Source organism: Megalopta genalis, chromosome 6, assembly GCF_051020955.1.
Source record: "Megalopta genalis isolate 19385.01 chromosome 6, iyMegGena1_principal, whole genome shotgun sequence".
Classification (NCBI taxonomy): Eukaryota; Metazoa; Arthropoda; class Insecta; order Hymenoptera; family Halictidae; genus Megalopta; species Megalopta genalis.
Window position 1 is genome coordinate 24,747,795 of NC_135018.1, and position 22,395 is coordinate 24,770,189.

The 22,395-nt window shown below is 32.4% G+C and overlaps 2 protein-coding genes and 1 long non-coding RNA gene across 11 annotated transcripts in view; 2 read left to right on the forward strand and 1 right to left on the reverse strand.

The window, feature by feature from the left end:
- LOC117222257 (uncharacterized) overlaps nt 1–11,012 on the forward strand; it is an 80,702-nt gene extending 69,690 nt beyond the window's left edge. For 6 of the 9 annotated variants that reach the window (XM_076523282.1, XM_033473871.2, XM_076523283.1 and 3 more), the window contains 4 exons: nt 69–233; nt 905–1,024; nt 1,458–1,531; nt 5,218–11,012. In XM_076523282.1, the coding sequence (XP_076379397.1) occupies nt 69–233; nt 905–1,024; nt 1,458–1,531; nt 5,218–5,380 (522 nt within the window). In that variant the 3' untranslated portion in view covers nt 5,381–11,012. Of the gene's footprint in view, nt 1–68; nt 234–904; nt 1,025–1,457; nt 1,532–2,004; nt 2,569–3,021; nt 3,031–5,217 lie in introns of those variants that run through there. The other 3 variants (XM_033473876.2, XM_076523284.1, XM_033473880.2) reach the window with 3 other exon arrangements.
- Nucleotides 11,013–12,275: 1,263 nt separating this feature from the next.
- On the reverse strand, nt 12,276–21,058 carry LOC117222234 (cell division cycle and apoptosis regulator protein 1). Its single transcript, XM_033473842.2, has 14 exons — nt 20,895–21,058; nt 20,226–20,353; nt 19,335–19,606; nt 18,991–19,251; nt 18,644–18,907; nt 18,330–18,555; nt 17,978–18,255; nt 17,057–17,312; nt 16,050–16,115; nt 15,771–15,974; nt 15,279–15,458; nt 14,483–15,203; nt 14,022–14,365; nt 12,276–13,853 (listed from the first exon to the last, which is right to left on the reverse strand). Exons 1-14 carry the CDS (start codon nt 20,950–20,952, stop codon nt 13,569–13,571), a joined length of 3,543 nt encoding a protein of 1,180 aa, XP_033329733.2. The 5' UTR covers nt 20,953–21,058; the 3' UTR covers nt 12,276–13,568.
- Nucleotides 21,059–21,163: 105 nt separating this feature from the next.
- Nucleotides 21,164–22,257, forward strand: LOC117222259 (uncharacterized). The gene is made up of 3 exons (XR_004490643.2): nt 21,164–21,365; nt 21,644–21,795; nt 21,857–22,257. It is a non-coding gene; the product is annotated as an uncharacterized LOC117222259 (long non-coding RNA).
- Nucleotides 22,258–22,395: the final 138 nt, after the last annotated feature.

A 22,395-nucleotide genomic window follows, 5' to 3' on the forward strand; every position in this document is an offset into this window, starting at 1 on the left:
CGAACGTGTTGAATATGAAAGTGTTAACAAAATTCACTAAATTCGCTATTTATGGAAATAAATTGCAGAATGGCCTCTTCTACAACCTGAACGAAGGAGATACCGTGGATGTTAATACTTCTCCCGAAAGCGAAGGTAGCAGCATTGTTGACGAATTGGCAGATTTACGAAGGCAGGTAGTCTTTTTGCAAGGCCAAGTAGAAGACAAAGACCGAACCATACAGGTACTACAGGTAAGTTAATTAATTCAAATACATTAAAGGGATACAGTAATATCGAAATTTAAAAAAAGAATCGATCTGTTTACGCTTAATTTCGAAAGTCTTATTCTTTATGAGCATTTAAAAACAATTTTTATGTAAATATTTGCATAATCATGGGAATTATGCTAAAACTTTTGAATTTATGCCTTAATGTGATTGTAGAATATAAAATTTATGTATTTATCGATAAAAGGTACGTGAAAATAAATTTTATAGGCTTAAAACATAATAGAATTTAACCGAAGTTCAATATTCAATAAATTAAATTAATAATAAATTATTCTAAGTATAATATACAATGTTTCGTAATTTAGAAGAATAAAAAGATAGGGACTCATCAAGGACAGAACTCTTTTTCGCTGAAAAATAGCAAATTTAAAAATTTATAAAAATCTGATGAGTTGAGACATCAAAATTGTTGTACACCATTATAGATAATCTTATAAAGACTAATGTATAAAAATTGAATGGGTGGAGAGTTTTTGAGATCTGCTTTTGTGCAAGATCTCTAAGTGATTGAATTTTTAAATTATATATATATATATAACTTTGTAGTTTATTAAAAAATTTTGAAAATATTCTCTTACCACAATATTCGTCAGACAATAAACTTGAAAAAGGAAAATTTTCTTCTGTCGTAGTTCCAAATGTCGAAGCTTCAAGGCCCTAACAACAATGAAAGGCAAAATTGTGCTATAACCAATAGTCGTAACACTATCTTATGCATGGACACTTGCAATGCTGCAACACAAACTGACAAGGTATATTTCCGTCTTAATATCTCGTAATTATTCCAGTTCACTGATTAGTAAGAGGAATTTAATAATCGGAAAGTTATTGTTGAATGTTTTCCTTTCATCTTGCTGATTATGTTTGTTCCGACTATGGTTTGAATAATGATCACAAGATTATTCCTTGTTTTCGCTTCCTGGCAAAATACACAGACGTAAAACGACACTAGTTTATCACTGCACTAGTGACTAGATAATGGAAAGCAATAATTACTAGTTGCTTCACACCGATATACCCCATACTTCTCTCCACCTCACAATATTATTCCACAGAATGTGTTCGATTACATGTACACTTTTGATTTCTATGACACACATCGCAGTCAACCTCTTCTATCTTTTCGTATTACTTCGTTACTTTTCTCACATTGTTTATTTATAATATGTTTAATTATGGGCACAGACACGCCCAGGATCTGCAGGTACATCACTCCTACAAACACTACCTAGGGACGGTGTTATGGGGCCTGTAGTTAGGTGAGACTTTTTTTATTTGATCTCACTCGTACACTCTACTTAATCATAATTTGATTTTGTAATACTGTCAACATATAAGAACGTTGCTAATTTCGCAGAAAAATCTTAGAAAATATTTTTACATTTCTATCTGCGGTATCTGATGATTTTTATTGTGCGAAACGGCAGTGTGTCGCCACTACATTGCTAACTACGTGTTCCTAAGATTTTTCTTCAAAAGATTCTATTATTCGGTCGCTTGAACAGTACTTTTGTAACGAAGAAAAGGACTAACATATATTATATTTGCTGTCTCGAAACCGCAATAATACGAGTAACGATAATTACATCAGTTGCCATTAATTTCCCGAATAAAACTCATGACATATCACATATTTATAATCTAATGTTTCGTTCAAAAGTTTGTCATAAATAACCTGTTGTTTTTGCTGCTCTGGTCATTTACCTAACTTTGGTGATTCCATGCGAGACAGCTTCAGGATCGGGAAGGTAGAGTCCGTCAGTGTGTGTGATTTAATATTGGGATACCTACTTCTTTCTGCATTCAATGCTCTTATATTCATGCATCTTTTCTACATCAAGATCACTTATTTAATTGTTCGATAGGAAAGCTTCTAGTTCCTTTTGCATGTTAGAACGGTATAATAATCTTTCTCTGTTTAATTCCTTTTTTGCTGATTCGTCTAATCGTTTTTACTGCTTCTAAATGTATATACATAGTACACTAATTCTACAATATAAGTACGAACGTAACAATCTTCTGTTCTATTTGGGGTTTGTGAGCGAATCTTACAATATCAGCTATTGTTCTAGTCAATGTTGTGCAAAGTGTGGTGAAATTACGTGACAAGACATTCGCGTCTGTGTTTGGATATTATAACTTACAATACAATAGTATATTATAAATGTGTGTATAATGAACAACTATTATACCGATATATTAATACATTTTTGCATACGCTTACTTTTGTGATTACACAGTGCTAATGTAACTATGAAAATAAAATGTGAAGTGTTATTCACCCGTTTGAAAAACAGTAATCGTTTTATAAGTGTCTTAGTTTTATAAGTAGCTTCAAGTGTCATGTTTCAACTGATTTGTTCAATCTTAAATTAACTTTTCTCTTGTCATCTTATCTTGTTAATGCAAAATTTCGTTATTCGAAGTTTCTGATTCGATTGCAAGCCCTAATAAAAATACATATATGAATTAATAAAATATAAGATTTCAACTGTTTTCACATTACAACCATAATATCGGTCTTAATAATATATAGATTGAAAATAGATTGAAAAGTGTAAAATCCGCTTCGAACGTGTCTCCATGAAGTTCTAACGTTATTAACATACTGATTCTCCTAGCATGTAGTATGAATAGATAAATCTGTATGATCAGTAAAAGAAACTAAAAGTAAATAGTTTTTCCTGAACCATTGTTTGAAGATTATAATAGATTTACGATTAACAATATTTCATGCTGCTTTTGATAGCCATGTACGGTAAGTTGATTGCTAAAATATTTTTTTAGTTTCGTATAGTTCACTATGCAACCCTTTGCGGAAAAAGACGTTCACAAGTGACGACATATATTTATACATATAATACTTTATGTGATATATTTCTTACGGTCTCAAGATATTTATGACATAAACTTTGCATCTTTTTTTACATTTACAAAACTGCGTGATAATAGCTTTTAGAAACTCCAAGGTTTTAACATTAGTTCCACTACCATTGCTCAAAATTGAATTCTCGTAATTCTCAAATTTAAGATTATACTTGTGTATTAGTCTTTTATTATTAAATTTTATGTTCGTTTTTTTAACACTTATTAATAAAGTAATTTTTAAGAATAATATTTAAATTATTATTTTATCTTTAAATATTGAAATAAAATGTAGCATAACGACATTCTGTCACGGATGAAGTTTACTAAAATTAATGATGTTCGTTCGCAAACGGTTAACTATAGAAACCCTGCAAAATCATATTACACTATCGATTCATTCATTGCAATTTAGTTCCTATTTCTCTACTCTTCCTACCAAACTTTTCAGCTGTTGAAAGATCATGATTTCACGATTGTATATTTTTCGTCACCCTCCATTTCATTATTCAATATTTCATTATTTCCAAAAATCGTACAACAAAATAAACAGCAGAACATATTATCAATCAAATAAAATAAAATTATTTTTATCTTTTCGTGAAATTTCTGCCGTATTGACGAAACTGTTTATTAATAGAAACTTTAATTAGAGCTGCTTTTAATATCATTAGATCGTAACAAATAAACACGGTTGCAAGTGTAGACGTGTTTTGATTCTAAAAAATTACTTATGGTTCATTGCGAATGCACATGACTGTAGTTAATAAGAAGCCACTTGCAGTCTTTTTAATAAAAAAAAAACAGTTTAGAGATAAAAAGACAGTTATTAAAAAAGAACAGTTTTTAATAAACACGGATATAACGAATAACAAAATTTATTTTTACCAAACAGTAACTTGTTCTGCACAATCACGTTGTTGTACCGAGAATTGATCGCTTTTTGTTGTTCTTCCTCATTAATATTTAGTGCCCCTGTTCGTTTGCTTTGTCGGTCGGTTCACTAGTAATAGTTAATAGCCATAAATACATTCTATAAACCTTCTTTGATGGTCAGCATATCTTATGCGTCACGTATAATTCCTACCTAAGCAAATAATTCATTCATAAACTCAATAAATCATGTCGAACTTCTCATTCACACCTTTGTAAATAGTTGACACATTTGCAAAATACCACATCATATGTATGTATATTATAACAGAAAGTAGTATATGAGAAGTAGTACAGAACCTCGAGTTCCTTATGATTTTTGATGCCATTATTTTCGTTCAGAACTCTGTTATTTCTTTATTCCGTCTCCCAAGTTCTCAGACAACAACTACACTGATACAAATTCTAAATTCTTTAAAATTTGTTGCATTAGGAAAGTACATGATGTACTTGAAAGAAACATAATGGCTATCGATGAAAGTAGGGAAAACGTAGCAAGCTTACGATATGGCACGAATAATCGTTTTCTACTTTATCCAATAGTTACAGTGAGGAGCAAAACCGAGTCTACATTTTTTAAAACGGTATAACTTTTCCAAAATTGAAGCAATCGATTTGGATCTTGTTTTTAATATTCGATGAACTGGTTCATTAGACAATGTCTAAATCAATTTATGCAAATAGCGCAGTTGATTGGAATGACAGAAAAATGTAAAAGTTACGTTCTTGAACTTTTTTATCTGAGTGAGGCTGTCAAGAAAATTTAAACAATACGTTTACAAGTTCTATACTAACTGAAACTGTTACTTTCTAACAACTGTAACTTTCTAACTTTTCTAACTACTGAAACTGTAGCTTTCTACAACTAATCCTTATCCGGTCATATTTTTGAAAATGTTTCATAGTTCATTTAAAATAGCAACTATTAAAAACTCTCTTCACACTTTTGTTTTTACAAACTGCGGAACCATAAGAAAATCATCTGATGGCTGCCAATAAGTGCCATACCCTAGGTCTGTAAAATAGATTCACGGTCACCCCGATCGACGAAAGCAGCAACGAACGCGTCGATATCGTTAGCACATTCACTGAATCATTTTAATAACAAATTTCTGATCGACGCAAACGTCTGTGATTTGATTTGCAGCTGGAGTGACTCCTGGGATCGACAACGCTCGACATTACCCGCTGAACCGAATAGTGCCAGAAGTCCTCGTAACATGAGCGAGGTGCAGGATAGACTGGACCCTTTCAAAACTACTCTAACAGCATGCAAAGAAGCACGGGTAGGGATTGGGACCGCCACCTGAACTCGGAAGAGAGCTCCGTTCGCAAACGCAAGGCTCGCAAAAGTTGCTGAAAGGCAAGCGAGGTCAACACGCGACTAATAATGAGTAAGGTCCGGTCGTCGAGAGTTGGTGTACAATTTCATCCCCCAACCGACCTGTCCGATCGACGGTGATCGATCAATCTTGCCGGTGAATCTGCACGAGCAGTCAGTCCTCTAGAAGTAGCCTATTTGTATATTCCGGAAATTCTGACCTTGTATCTGTCGACCATAAAAATGAATGTAATTGAATATTTATACAGACAACTTACATGACACTCGTAAAGGAGAATGTCAGATGATATATCATGTATATACGCATACGTATACACGTCTACAATTTATAGCGGATCGGTTTGAAGAAAGCGTAAGGCAAAGCTGCATGTTCAATATCGTGAACGGGAAAGCCAGTCCTTTAGCCGGTGATGTGCAAGCCAACGGTTATACGTATAAGTCCGCAGCACTGATTAGGGATGTCACCATCGAGTAATTACCCGCGCATCCCATACACCATCTCTTCACGACCGGACTTCGTAGTTCCCGGAACGATTGTCGAGTTCACGTGCTCGGCAGCGGTTTATAAATAAAACAGAGTGATTACTATATTCGACAGAGTTGGTAACCTCGGCATTAGTTGGATACCATTTTTACGCGTAGCACGCTTGGGTTAACTCTTTGCTCTGCTCAGAAACGCACGGACCATAAAATGTTTTACAGACGTGAAGTTGAAACTTTTGGAATTGGAGATTATCTGGCAAATATAAAAGCAAGGCAATATTCGACGTGTGCTAATATAATATTATATATATATATATATAATGTTCCAATAACTTGTCATCAAATGATAGTGTACTTAAAAATTCTGTTATATGTAGGAAAGAAAGATTGTACTTAAAAAATGTATATTATTTTATTTGAAAAAGTGTCTTCATTATTGTACTCTATACGTAACGATTGAATATTGCCGCACATTTACCAAGTATTGCTGTGTGTAGTAGATTTATACATATTGAATAGAAAATCACGTACAAAAATATACGTTATTTTTATACTAAGCTTTGTAAAATATTTCAGATCGTACAAACTCTTATACTCTCTGATTTTATACGTTTCAATCTTAAGAATAAAATATCGCAAATGTAACTATCGATTCACCTCTGTAAAATGCTGCGTGGACGTTTAGGAACATCCGAAAGAAAGCACGAACCCAAACTAGTTATATACGATCTTTTCAATTTACGTACTTTTGTACGCGTCCAATTAGCGTGATTTTTATGACGTTCATTAACTTGTCGCACGTGGCGAGTTGTGGGAATTTCGAAGAATGTACAATTGTAGCATTACAAATGATTTTTGATCAGACGTATTTTATATCAGGAAGTATTTTATCAAAAAGTCTACATAGCATACTATAAATTCAATTCAAGCTTCAAGAGAAGGACGTATCCAACTAAAGTTAGAGTTGCTAACTCTGGGCGCGAGGCTCCGGAATTCAAAGCTGCCTTTACCCAAAATGAAATACTTGAAATGCGTCCAGTCTTGTGACTTCCAAGTGGCAGAACGAGTTTTGGAACCTGAACAGATTGAACCCAAGTACTTGGACGAAGAAATCACGATGTCAAGGTCAAGCCATTGAAAGACAGAGAGTGGAAAGATATGGAAAGGAACGTCTTAAAATTTGAAAATAAGTGTTAATATAAATTGTATTTTAAACGATTTATATATTGTCTTTGGAAAGAAGAGTGAGGTACAACATTTATCGTACAAGCTGTGCATTCCACTGTCTTGGGGGTGGTTTGTCAATAAATCTCAGATCTCTTCTTTCAAAAAACAATAAAGCATACATTGTAGATCCTGTTGCGTTGTTAGAAATTAAAAAGTTATTAGAAATTCACAGAAATTTGTTTAAGATAGCTATGGCTTTGTAGTGATCAAAGTAATATTACTTTATCGACAGTGAGAAATAATATTAAACTATCAGTAAATCTATATAAGAATTGGACAACAATTATTGTTACATTGTGAAATCCATTTATGGAATCAGAAAAGACTAGAAATATTTGTTAGAATTCACGGCTGTGATAACGGAGGAATATTATTAGTAAAAAAGGAGAAAGGAAAGACAAAAATCTACTCACTGACTCTCGATGGCACGACTTAAGAGACAGTTTACAATATTCTCGACATAAATTGCAGCAGCACATACAGTTTCGGGTAATGATTTTTGTGGGACAAGGCAATTGAGGTACTCCTAAATCGACGTTTACATGGAGCTCTTGTTTGTACACTTGACTGCATTGTAAATTTCATACTTGTACATTTTTTTTATACTTATCTTAATTGTAATTTATCCCATTGTTTATTAGTAAGATCATATTTGGTGCTATTAAATTCTTTCAGTTCACGATACTTGGAATCTCTTGAATTGTACTCACGATCGGCGTTGAAACGACGCGAACCAGGTTTTTACTATTGTTTCGTTAATCCGGAATTACGAATCTGTTCATCAACGATTTAGATCGTCAAAAAGGTCGGCGAGAACAGATGCACGCAAGAGAACGGAAAGCGCACAAATCGTCGTACAACTGACATTACATTGGCACGAATAGGTCGTAGCACAATTTTTCTGTCTTTGCATTTTTTTATTTTAGCACGCACGAGGTGAAAAGGAATATTGTCGTGGCTTTTACGAATGAACCTACAATTTATAATAAAAATAATAATTAATAATTATTAAAAATTATAGTTACTTCCTGTAGGGTCATCTCAATTTACAAAATGTCTACAAGGTGTACAATATAATTGACATAAATTTTACATAGAATCAAAATTTTTAGAGACCAAGGTCAATTCAAAGTAATGTTATTTATTATACATGTATAAATGTATTTTTTTATCAGCTACACGATGCAATTAAAAATGAAATATGTTAAAACCATTTAAACTACATAAAAGGTATATCTTTTCATTACAATGACTCACAGAGATATTTAGTTGTATGTACAATACTTCTTTTTTTGTTTTCTATTAACACGTATATATATATATATATATATATATATATATATATATATATATATATATATATACATACATATAATTCTCTCAAGAACCATATATTAGAATTTCGATCGAATATTTTCTGTCAGATGTAGTAGTATTATCTACAAAAGCCATAAAACAATATTTCTTTACATCCTGTGCCCTGCCATTCAAGTTGAAGACAAAATATATAGGAACTATAAAATAGAAGCTCTTCTCGTTGGTCCGGGTCAACATAAGTTCTCGAATATAAAACCGTCCTAAAAATCCGTACAGAGAGATCAATTCAGAAGGAAGCTGCTGTATACTACCTTACTGACAAAATCATTTCTATTGGGATCTAAACTTATAATACCACTGGCTTTACTATCTCAATGTATCAGTGTTTTTAATTATGTCAACGTGACAATATAACGTAATCTTGAAAGTGCGCACCAGCGGCAGCGCTAATTAATCAACCATTGCTCTCTTTGGTTTCTTCGAGATCATAAACCGCATTTTACTTATAGCTTAGCACGTTGACTATCGACCCACCGCCCAAAAATATCCCACAAAATTAAACGTTTCAGTTAATAAAACCGGAACTGAAAAGTTGCAATTCACCACCGTGATTATTCTTTCAACCTTTTTAGATCCTATAAACTGTAATGGTCTGCAGATTACACATATCATAACAGAACCTCACTTTTGTGCTCGGATAAAGAACTGTATCACACAGGTATGAGCAATCTGATAGTTAACGTGTCAAGCAAATGTATAGAACTCTTTGGTCTCAAAATCTCTGAAGTGGCTAACTTTCTGTAATGTAAAGGTCGCAATTGCACACATCTTGCGACTTCAAAAAGTGTAAGATCTGTTTTCCAATTTTTTCTTATTATGAGTCTAGATGAGAATCGGTGACAATGTACTAGGTGTACATATTAAGGTGTAGAGTGTCCTCTGTGACTACAAATGGGTACATAAGTGTTTATTTACATTCATTTGTACAACAGATTGAATATATGCTAAATTATCCTAAGTTATCCTTTTAAAAAGAATTTTGTGATCACCTTATTTTTAACGGTTTAAATTTAAGGTGTGTAAAATTTCTGGAATGTGCTATTTATTAGGTGTGTATTTAGAGAAAGTTTGGAATATAGTTTTCATTGTACATGTCTTGAGAAAGAATTTAGATTAAAAAGAAAACAAAATATTTTTTTAAAAAATTTCATATTTGTGAAAACTGTACACTTTTGAATAAATTTCATTCTCCATGGAAAAAGTTAGTAATAAAAATGTCTGTAACCGAAAGAATTTTATCGCAAGTACGTATTCTGCTAGATTCTGCAAAAAAGATCGTGCAAAAATTCAAGATGGCACGGATGAAAATTTTTGAAATTTTTATTTTACAAATAAAGTCCCTCACTTCTCAAAGTTTCTCATCCGAATGGCAAACCTCTTTATGATCACAGAGGATATTTCTGGACACCCTGTACAATGTTACAACCTTTTTGCTTCACGATGGCAACAAGAGTAAGTAAAATGGTCACTCGCAATTTGATCAACTCCAAACATGTATCACAGATACATCAACATCAATGCGACTACCGTTAACGCACAATAACGTTATTCAACAGATTTTTGATGATGCGTATTGTGCTTATTCTTATATTATTATGTGATTATTCTACATTGATTCAAGTTAGATTATGCATAGTGGAACACTTCGACTGAGGTCGTATTTGGACTGATTTTCATCAGGAAAGTCTCGGGAATCTATCGGTGAAGCTTTCTTAAAAGTACAATGAGAAGTATAAAAGATCCTAATTTTCATTGGCGCACGACGCATTCCAAATGTTTACCGAAATCGCTCTGACCCCAATAAACGATCCGCTAATATAAAGATAGTTAAAGGAGCTAAATGACTGTTAAATAAAATTATTAAAACTAATTGTACGTGCTGTTAAAGTGCCCTTTAATATTTATCATTTGGTACTAGGCTACTTGTATCTGAACATTGTAGTTTCTGAACTTCATAGAAAATAGACACATGTCCTGTAATGAAAAATGAAAAGCGTACAGAGAAACTATTGATATTACGAGGAGAACAGACCCAATTAAGAGTCGACAGAGAAAAATTAAGGGATGGTAGCAAGTTCCTTTCAGCTTCCCTTTTTTGATAACGATTACGACTGACAGTCCTTTTGCGATCTCTTCCCCTTTTTAATATTCGTGGACTTGTGGAAGTTATGTAAAACGGTTTCGTTACTCGAAATGCTTCGTGAAGGTAAAACCAGCTTTACTTTTGAAAAACAACGCTGTTACAAGTAACAGATTCGAGCGATCGTAGATTACTATAATTTTAGAGAAGAGCTATCAGAACGAATGCTTTTTGATACGCTCGCATTTTCCGGTTATACGCTGACTTTTGATCTCAGTCGTCTGTATATAGTTATGGTACCTGCAACGATGCTCTCAACGATCTCGGTCGCTTATCACTAAAAGTAGTCATTGTTTAAATGAAATTTTAAACAAATCTTTTAACGTTGTAACTGAACAAACATTTAGTGGAATAAAAATATCACGCAAACGAACATAGTCTGATGCATGATCTTTAGACTAAGCGATGGTGTTAGCGTTTACCGTGGTAGTACCTACGTTAAACGCTATCAAAGCTAAAAGATTATATTTTATAATTCATATAATATTAAAAATGTGTTTACTAGAGGTATGCGGGTACCCGAAATTTCGGATATCCAAGCCTCGAAAGTTCGGGTACCCGTGAAGTCGGGATCCCGAAAACACTTGTTTTCTTCATGCCAATTTGAAAATAAAATAATATTCACATTTTCTATCATGAACTGCTTCACTTCCTTTAGTTTATATTTCATTATAACAAATATAAAATACAATGATCTATGCAAATTTGAAAATTTATGTGGAAAATTTAGTTGAAAAATCATTAAGAAACGTCACATTTATTGTTATTAAAAAGTTTCTAACTATACGATATTGCCGAAACCACCTTTATTAGATTCGAATACACAAACATTACAGTTTTTCGGGGTTCCGACTGACCCAACTTTTCTTTTGGGTGCCCGAACTTTACGAACTTCCGACCCGATGAATTTCGCGGGTACCCGAACACACCTTTACTCCTCTTCCATAGATTTTATTGAAACATTTTATATAGAACTAAGGTTCACAAAACTTTTGTTTGCGCACAGTAACATTTTTTTCATTCAAGATCGTAAATAACCCAGTGGTCGATTTCAATCATTTTTAATTAGATGATGCATTTTGTCACCGTCACGTTTCCTCCATCATGAATACTCACCTTCCAAGGTATGTATATCCCACACCACCTATTCAACACAAGAAACATCCCACAAAACTTCGTAAAATTTGTTGAAAACACGGAATAGACTATTAAATACACACTTTGAAACTAAAATAAAACTAAATAAGATTCTTTGATATACATACTAAATCTTTTGTTTGCTCCCTAAATTCTTTTTTTGTTTTTTTTCGAATTAATTAATAGATATTAATACGTTATATTTTTTACACTTTTTCCTTAATATTACATCTTCCAATCAGCTTTTAAGTGTTTCTTACATTATTTCTTTGCTGCAAGAAAATTATTCAATGCATTTTCATAAATATCATATTTAGGTTAAAAAAAGAATTAGATATCGTCATAAAAAATTAATAAATCGGTGACTGAGTAAATAAAATAATGTATGTAAATGATTTTAACGTTGCATATGTAAAGAAAATAATAAAAACAATAACAAATGTATATGCATATTTACTTCTAAATATATATGTACAAGGGTGATCAAAATAATTCCACAGAGTGTTCAAAATTTATTTTTTTGTGTATGTCGTCATATTTCAAGGAACTGATCGCCAAGAAAAAATGTTACAATTTGTTCTTAACGTACTAGTGACTTGCTGACAATGCAATGTTCTAATAATAAACACAAAAAACTATTCATTATTATAGATCATTATGTACAAAACAATGTGGAATTGTGTACTATTTGCTAATAGAACACATACGCGTAAAACGAATTTTTTGTATCGCATATGCGGGGCATTTTCTATTCACATAATGAGTAACATGAATTCTAAATGAGGGACATCATGAGCACCCATCTTTCTATATTTTTACTCTTTGTGAAACTTGTTGGAACATGGATTAACGAAAACCTCATATAACAGTTTTGTCATAAGATTATTGTGCTTTATACATATCAAATTAAACCGTTTATACAGATATTTTGGTGTTGAAGTTATCCTTAGGTACCATTTCAAGCTATTTACAGTGGTTATAGATAAACAATGCTGACGATATCCCATAAATCAATTGTCACTCTTTCAATTTATGTTTGGTGTTATACATATTGCGTAAAACTTTTATTTCGTTATTCTGTTTTCTGTGTACAAAACAATAAATACACTTACAGCATAATACAAACACATTGCTAGCATCAAACATATGAATAACCATGAGAAATTAAATTTATCTAAAGTCATTTTAGAATCGTAAAAATGACGTTTATAACTTGCACGAAAAGTAAAATCAGACTCATAATTTTAAATGAAAATCATTCTCTGGAAACAAATATCTCCCAATAAATCACAGCTAATTGTGATAAGTAGTATAGTAATAAATCAAATGCTAAGTGTTCATGTCAATAATTAAGTTTACCTAGAAATTTGGTAGAAATTTAAAAACTTAATTAACCAAATGACAATATTCAATGTGATCTTATTCACTGTCTATCAGCATCTGTCATTTTATAGTAAATCTGAGTTGCATTTTGGGTAATTTTATGAATTTTGTTTTATCTACGAAAAAGTTGACACACTCACGTGAAAAACTGCAATATAATGATTCTAATAGGTACATTTGAGTAATGTAATATCACTTAGTTTTCTCAGAACGCATCACATTGTTCCTAATTGTACGTATTATAATACGTACAGAGACAGTGCCAGAGAGTGAAAAAATTTATAAAACAGAATCTTTGGAGCTCATTCTACTTTCATAATAAAATTCTTCCCCCTTTATCTTCCGCTGTTATAATAATTCGAATTTTGTACCAGTGCATTTACGTCTTTAATCAAAACTGTGATTTTCTTTACTTTTTCTCTTTATCGGATTCTGTAACTTCTTTTTTAATTGAGACTTTAATGTCGCATTTCTTGTCCTTATCTGTTTCCGCAATTTCTTTTTTTACTATTGTTTTAGTGTCCCCCCATCTTGTATCTGTTTTATACTTATTTTCACCTTCTGATCCATTTATTTCACTTATCTTCTCGTCTTGTATTTCTACAATCTCTACTTTCTTTGTATCTGACTGCATCATTTTTGCAGCTATATGATACATATTTTTTACGGCGGTGAGGTACGTATGGCATTCAGTCTGAAAAAAAGAAAGCACACAATCAAAATCTTTTTGCATGTAGTTTTCGAAAAAAAAAATGATATACGCTATCTCATAAAAATATTTAATCAATCTGTCTTCTTACTTCTCACTACTGGTTTATTATCAAAACAAAATTTCACTACGTTGAAAGATTTAAATACTTACTGATGCTTTCTTTAGCTTTTCATCCGTACTCTTTAATTTGTCTTTATACATTTTCAAATCTTCAGACAGAACCTTAATATTACTTGACTGTTTCATAGATTTATCATTCACCACTGTTAGCTCGTGCTGCAATTCCATCATCCGTTCTTCAGTGTCCAAACGAGCCTTTTCTGATCTCTTCAATTGACTAACAAGCTTTTCTACATCTAGCAAAGAACCTTTGTACATGACGTAACCTTCAGGTATGGTTGATTCTTCCAAATGCTCTGCAAGCGTGTTTTCTCGTCGTGCTCTCTTCGAAGGTGGCCCGCTTCCGACAAATACAGGTAATAATTTTTTATTTCCTATTGATAAATAAGAAAATATTAATATTCTGCTTAATTTTTTTTTTATTAATATGATCATAACTCCAAGATGAGTTATGGAAGATATGCAAATTAAAGGAAGTGTAAACTGCATACCGAGTGCTAGAGAACGCAGTATCTCTTCTTCACTTTCGGACTTAAAGGATTCACTCTTATCAGTTTCTTTCTCATCTTTCTTTTCTTCTTTAGAATCATCTTCCTTTGATCTATCAGTTAATTTGCGGTAATGCAACGAATCCCTTGTCACAACTTTTTGTACTAGCTTACGAACTTGTGCTCTGGATAAATTTAATCCTAAGGTATAAATAAGTTCCTCTATATCTTTATCAAATATGTAACCACAGTGGGTTTGATCGAAATATACAAATGACAGTAAAAGATAAGGATCGTGTGTATGCAACTTTGTCTTTCTCTTTCTCCCATCCTTGTCTCTATCTTTTTTGCCATCTTTAATTGAATCATCGTCATCGGATTCATCTTCATCATCGTCGTCATCATCATCATTTTTGTCTTTTTCACGATCTCTATCGTCTGCCTTACTTCTTGCATCCTTCTCATCTTTCTTATCCTTGCTTCCTTCTCTTCTTCTATCATCTTTGCGTTCATCTTTTCTGCCACACTTTTTCTCCTCATCTTTCCTTTTATCATCTTTCTTTTCATCTCTCTTGTCATCTTTTTTATCTTTCTTCTTATCATCGTCCTTTTCTTTAGGCTTTTCAGGAAGGCTACACAGTGCTCGATAAATACGGAAACCAAAATCTCTCATCAGCATCTCGTTGAAGAGTTCCGCAAATAATGATACTTCGAAGGAGTGCTCCTAAAAACAAATAACAGTAATTGTTTTTCACGTGAACATAAAATGTCAAGTGGAATAAAGTGATGTATACAGTACCTTTGTATCTTCTGGTCTGTAATCCAATAATACACTTAAAGACATTACAGTACAATCGAATTTGCCACTTTTAGCCATTCTTGAAGGATGTACGACAATGTGAGACGATTCTGGTAAAGTATATCGCTTTTCTAGGGCAATACGTTCACGTTCACACAATTTCTTACGATCTTCATCATGCTGTGATTACATCAATATATCAAATTAATTTAATACATAAGACAAATTAAAGTACGAGGGGCATCGAGAAATAAACAGAATATTCAATTTTAATTAGAACATAATAATTTATCTGAGAATAGAGAAATTATCATGTATTATCTTACATACTTGCATTAATTGTAGTTCATAAGAAGTAATCGAAATTTAAGTGACTTGTCTTTCATTTCTTTTTAAATATAGGTATTTCTCTAGGCCGCCAAGTTGGTCATACTCCTTAAGTATGATTTTTAATTACTATGAGATCTATTGCGAATTCAAGCAGAATCTTACATCTTTACTATCTCTGAACTTTTTGTCATCATCTTCTTTTGGCGGTGGCGAAATGTCTTTCTCAGTTTCTTCCATATCATCTTGCCTTCCTTCTTCTTTGGCCTGTTCTGATACTATTGTCTTCGATAGTCTTGCAAGTAACTGCGACTTCAAGCCTTTACAATTTAAGTTACGAGCAGCTAATTCTTGTCTTAAATCATTCACCTGCATAAAAAAGATACGTATTTATAGGTAAATACAAATAGATCTAGGTATACTTATAGTAAAATAGAAACTGACATTCATGCATTTTGGGTCCAGCTCTGAGTAATGAGTAGGATCTTTTTTCTCGGGCACCGGATCATCCTGAAAAGAAAAAACCACCCATTACGTTACAGAAGTAAAGAAAACGATAGGAAACTACAAAACAGAAGCAGCCCCTATAACGAAACGAAACCACTCCCTCTTCATTCTTTCATCACTCTCTATTTTACCACCACTCTCTCACATTGTAATGATATACACGAATCTTCATTCACGATGACCTTCAAGTATGACTCAAGTAACTGCTAGATTCTCATAGTGTCCTGGCTCTGGTGTCTGTATGGTTGGTAGGTTATGGATAATATCAATAATCTTGTATACAACGATTATATCAAATGAAATTTTTGAATGATTTAATCAATGATGGTGAAGGTTTCAGGAAAGGGAATGGCTCAGCTGCGCTCTTCTCCGAGCTAGGCTTGCTTGCTTCTCTTGTTAATGCAATGTGACTGCCAGTGGCTAAGAAAATACTTGCAATACATTACTCATTGATCTTTCTAAGCAAATACTTAAATATTATGACCTGAACCAATACAATCGTTTTGCAATTATTAGATATATGATACCTTTTTCACACATAAAAAGAATAAATCCTCAGATTGTTAATATGTTTAATATGAAGATCATATAGTATGAATATATCATATTGAAAAAGACAGTTACGTACATGTACACGAATATATAAAATAATATACGAATTATAATGATACTGTTTTCTAAAGAAAAGCTAATCGAAAACTGTGAAAGTATATTATTCAAATATTAGGAATCAGTAATGTACTAAGTATATTATAGAAATTATTGAAATCTATTTTTAAAGCTATTTTGAATAATGAAAGCCACAGGAAGAACAGACTTTTTTAATATAGAATCAATGAGCAAGTAGAGCCTATTGAAAATCCAGTTTAGTAATGGGAAAACAATTGCACGATTATATAATGTAATAAAAAGGTAAAAGTAATATGGGATGATGTTGGCAGTGCCTTTTGATCAGCGACGGCAGCCTCATCAGTGTCATTGGTAGCATCCGAATCGTCGGGGTTAGAGGCGGCACGTAGCAATTTTCGCTCCAGTTGTTTCTTATAGCTGAGTTGCAGGCCATCCCATTCCAATCTGGTAGGTACACAGCTCCAAACATCTGGGAGAAATAGTATGACGGTTTCAACGCGAGAGGGCACCACTCGCCCTGACTTGTGGGTCGTTTCTGCACGTCTGTAGTAGAGTTCCAGGAAGCGATACCTGTGCCGCAAGGAAAAACAATACCCAAACGTCAACTCAGGTTAATCCCGCTTAGCTTTGCCTTATATGCTAAGTGTTCGTTCGCTCGCTTGTTCGTAAAGCCCACACACTGCATACAAAGCCACACACAGCGTACAATGTAGAGACCATTTGATAAAGCACGACTGAGTGGGTCATAACGATAACAGAACAATAGTGATGATCCGTCTCTGCCACAACTGCATGGTATAATATCATCTGGGTGCCTCGATACAGGGTCCAGTTCAGCAATCTCCATCGGTCGATCGTGTATAAAACACATACATACCTCCTCTGTAGAGATTGAGCTACAACCTTAGTTTATCAAGTCAGAACTCGTATTAGAAGTTACTTTCTGTTACGGTTGATACACCTGCTGGATTTTTCTTAAAGCTATAACACTATCTCATGTTTTTAATATAAATATGTGCATTATACATGTGCACGGTACTGAATCGACGAGTTAAAAGTTCAAAATTTTATAAGATGGAAATTTAAATTCTACTAATATAACTCGATAATGTGCCAACGAACAATGAAAGAATAACGGACACAGATACTAGATAAGCTCACGTTTCTCTTTCCTTTAAGTATTTCTCAAATTATATTGGAAATAAAAGGAATTGTCAATATCTGAAGAGTCGTACCACTGAGTGCAGCTGGATAGATCTATTCCCGTAAGTGCTTTACAAGTCCTCACTGCTGTCCTGATCAGAACTGATGGATCTTTTTCAGGATTAGGACCATCCAATGAAGGACTCCATGGCCCACCAATAGCCATTGTTTCATTTTTGCCACGCAAGCCTACCAAGAAGTTTATTAAACGTGTTGGATGCACATAATCGCGATCAGGATCTCTATCCTCAGATACACCGCAACACCGTTTATATATCTCTTCCATAGCAGGCATGGATATCAACATAACCTATAAAACAGTTCGTAATTTTTATAAAATTATCTTGTTTGGAATCAAATTGTTTATACTATAGTATAACAGACCTTTGCAGAAAAAATGTAATCAGCATCAGAAGGTTCTAGCACTGCTACGTTTTCAGAACAAGGATCAACATCCTTGTGCATAACATGAAAAGAACATGGTTTATTGAGTGCAAATGGCATATGTGGTGGAAAAGCGTCAACCCAACGAAAGTTGGTAGAAAAGAAATCACTGGGAATATACATATTCTGATAACGCCTTCTTATTTCAAGTACATCAGCTTCGGGCCTAAAATTAGTATATCAGACATACATTAAACAGAATTATGTAGAAATATAATAGAAGTTTTATCATAATACATAAAAATTGTACTCACAAGTCAAGTGCTATTTTTGGTATTTGTACCATATAACGAGGTACAACTCTGGTACGTCTTCTTGGTCTAGGAGATTTACTTCTTCTTGTCCTTGATGGACTGCGTTCTTCTTTTTTCTCACGCTCTCTAATTCTTTCCTCGCGACGTCTTTTCCTCTCAATCTCATCTTCTTCATTTTTTCGCTCTCGAGGAGATCTTTCCCTCACTCTACCAACTTTGTTACGATTACTAACTGTGCTCGCACTGGCCACACTAGTTGTAAATCTAGTAACATTGATATATTTAGTTATTCTGCACATGTTTCATTATAAATAAAAAATAGTTTCACAGAAATTTTTATTATTAACCTATTATTAGGATTTTCAGTTGGAGGGGGTACTGCATTGTATGTTCCAGAGGTTCGATTTTGTTGTGGCTGTTGTTGTTGTTGTTGTTGTTGTTGTCGAGTAGTTTGATTATTTTGTGGTGTATTAGAATTATTATTGTTATTCCCCATAGGAAGTACTTGTATTCTTGTAGCACTCCATTTAAATGGCATGGATGGATTATATGATGCTTCCACAAGTACACGATCTCCCACAACTGGATTAGATCCCTTGACACATGCACTAAAATTAAATAATTATATGTAATATACGTTTTTTATAAATAAAGCCATTAAATAATCATATCTATATTTTAATTTCATTACTTTGTTTGAAAGAACACATCTTCGTCAACAAAACCAAAATTATCATATACTTGGGTAACTGTGCCAGTAAAAACTCTCTGTTTGGTGGATGATGAAGGTACATTTTGTTGTACCTGCTGTGGAACACCAGCTACAGAAGGTTGAAATGCATTTGTATTTAATGCTCTTGGTGTTGGGTATGAAACAGTAGCAACTTGTGGATATAACTGTCCAGCTATACCCGATGGCAAATTAGATCCAAGTGTTGCCATTGATGCCATTGTTATATTGGGCTATTTTACAAAATGTGTGTATTACTTAAAATATATATGTATATGAACAATACCATTCAACAAATCTTGTTTTTTTTTTTTTACTAAAACTATGTCAATAGCAAATGTACAGATAATATCAATAAGAAAAAAGAAAATAAAACAAATCATTAAAAGAAAATTGATAATTAATCAAAACTAAGCAAATACATTTTTAGTGCTACAAATTCATAGCAACTAATATGAAAATATATTCTATCATAATCGGGCATTTTTTAAAATAAAGTCTATTGTTGATTACAATAGCTATTTATCTAACTGCAAATACAGTACTAACTCTAGTCCTGCACATTTTTCTTCCTTCATAAGCAAACACTTATATTCACACTATTTTACTATTCGCTCAACTATTGGAGTAAATTCTGTCTTAGCACTGAATTGTCAGAAAATCAAAACAAAACAACTTCTGCCCTATCCTTGACTGCTTAACAAGATACAGCTCAAAGCATTGTCGAGTTGGAGCTAGTACTATATCATCATTCTTTGGTAATTTGAATAGAATAAATACTACTATAACCAAGAAAGTACATTAAATGTTTCTTCTAAAAACAAAGTTGTTTCTAATAATATTATTACTAACCTGTTGTAACCCCAAACTTTGTTGATAAACCTGTTGTGTTTGTTGTTGATATTGAACCATGGGTTGTCCACCCATACCACCCATTGCTTGACCTAACATTTGTTGTTGAATATTTTGAATTCCCTGACCTAAGTATAAATAAAAATATAATATATACTACATGTATATCATAATATTAACATTTTGTTCATATAATTATTAGGCATTATATCACAATCACTGATTTATTAGATATAAAATAACATTCTTTAGGCATTTAATCAATGGACAAAATTAATATATAATCTTCTTCAAAAAATAATATTATAATAAAATATGAAAAATATAAAAATGTACATAAATCTATACTGTTGAGGTATAGATACCTACTAAACATTTGATAAAATTTTTAAGTATATAAATAATAAATTGAATAATAAAACTTATTTTTTTTTGTCGACTGTAATCATGTCCAAGTGTTGTAATAAGGTTTATAGTTTCCTTATTCGTGAGAATTTTTGGGAGGCAAAGGCAATAGATTAATTTATAATACATCAACAATGTAAAAAGTGTTGTTATAAATGACTTCACAAATCCATACAACAAAACATAAATTATACAAGTAGAAAACTTGGCAACGTTGTTTTCTTGCACACGGGAAGGCAATCAAACATATTAATTGTAATTTACCTGCATTACGAACCCACGGTGGGTTTTTACCACCCCCAAATGGTGAAAGATTACTCATTTCCTAATGAATATATGGTATTATTGAGTATATAAATTTAAAAACGTATTGCAAGCACTTAGCTGAGCGTCCTTCATTCGGGCGCCATCTTTTTAGTTGTAACTACTGAAATCAAATATAGTTCTTCGCAAGAACTGGATTAAATTTCGAAAATTTTGAATAAAATCTTTTCCTTAAAAGTTTAATTTTCCAAATTTATCAACAAACAATTATATTAATTTATTTTAAATGCAACTTCAATTCTATTTAAACAATCCATGAAATATTTAATGTCCATATACCATATTTGACTGCTGTAGCTATGCAACACATGCAAATGTATATACATATGTACATTATGTGCCTCCATACGTAATGTAGAAATTCAGAGACGTGTGTATAATGTGTGTCTATTCTTTCTAGATTAACCACAAGTAAATAATTTTCTCCTATGTATATCGTTTAATTTTTTAATTATATTACTAAGTGGGAGAAACTAGTAAATTATATATGTAATACTAACTTAAGCTAGCATATTTTTAATATCTTTCAATTCTATCTATGAATGCAGTAATAAAAATGGTTATTATTTACGTATTTACAAAAATGAGTTTCCACATTTCGATGTTTGTTTTCATATCGAATACTCCTATCAGAATTAACTTTAAGTACAAAATGTTCTGTAATTGTGTATATGTAATTTCACTTACAGTTACATCACAGGTAAAAAATTGACTAATTTGCATTTTATTGAATCATTTTATTCCAAGCGCCATCGCGAAATACGTCATATCCGGCGCAGAGTAAAATTGAACAGAATCGTGATTGGTCCACGATTATCACTGACAAGCTCTCAAGCCCAAGGTAATGTATGACATAACATCCTTTGTCCATGTCAAATCAGTTATATGTAATATAATTGCAGATTTGTTTGAAATACGGATTAAAACGACAATTATATAGATAAACTATATATTCAAAGAAAACATCGAAGAACAAAACATACAATTAATATTATCGATGTCAAAATAAGCATATATTCGTAAAATGAGTGTTGAAGTATTTAAAAAATCAGTGACAGCTGATCAACAAAAGCACATAAATTTTGTAAAAAATAATATGTCTATTATTGTGTCTTATATTATGTCTGTAAAAGTTATTGTAATTAAACTTGAGTCATCTACATGAGTTTGCATCAAAACTCCATGAATCCTATGAGTCTTGAATAGTATTTTGCGATAAATAGAGAGACATCAAATTATTATAACAAAAGTATTAAAATAATTTATAAGTCGCTAATAAAATAGATTCATACAATTTCTTCAACATCGTCGTATTATTTGAGCTTTCCCTTTACAAAATAAAATTATTTCTATTGGCTGAAATAATAGCTAATAATGATTGCTTCGACTTTCATAAGCACAAAAGTCGACCTGCGGTTTGGATAGAAAGCATATTTGTCTG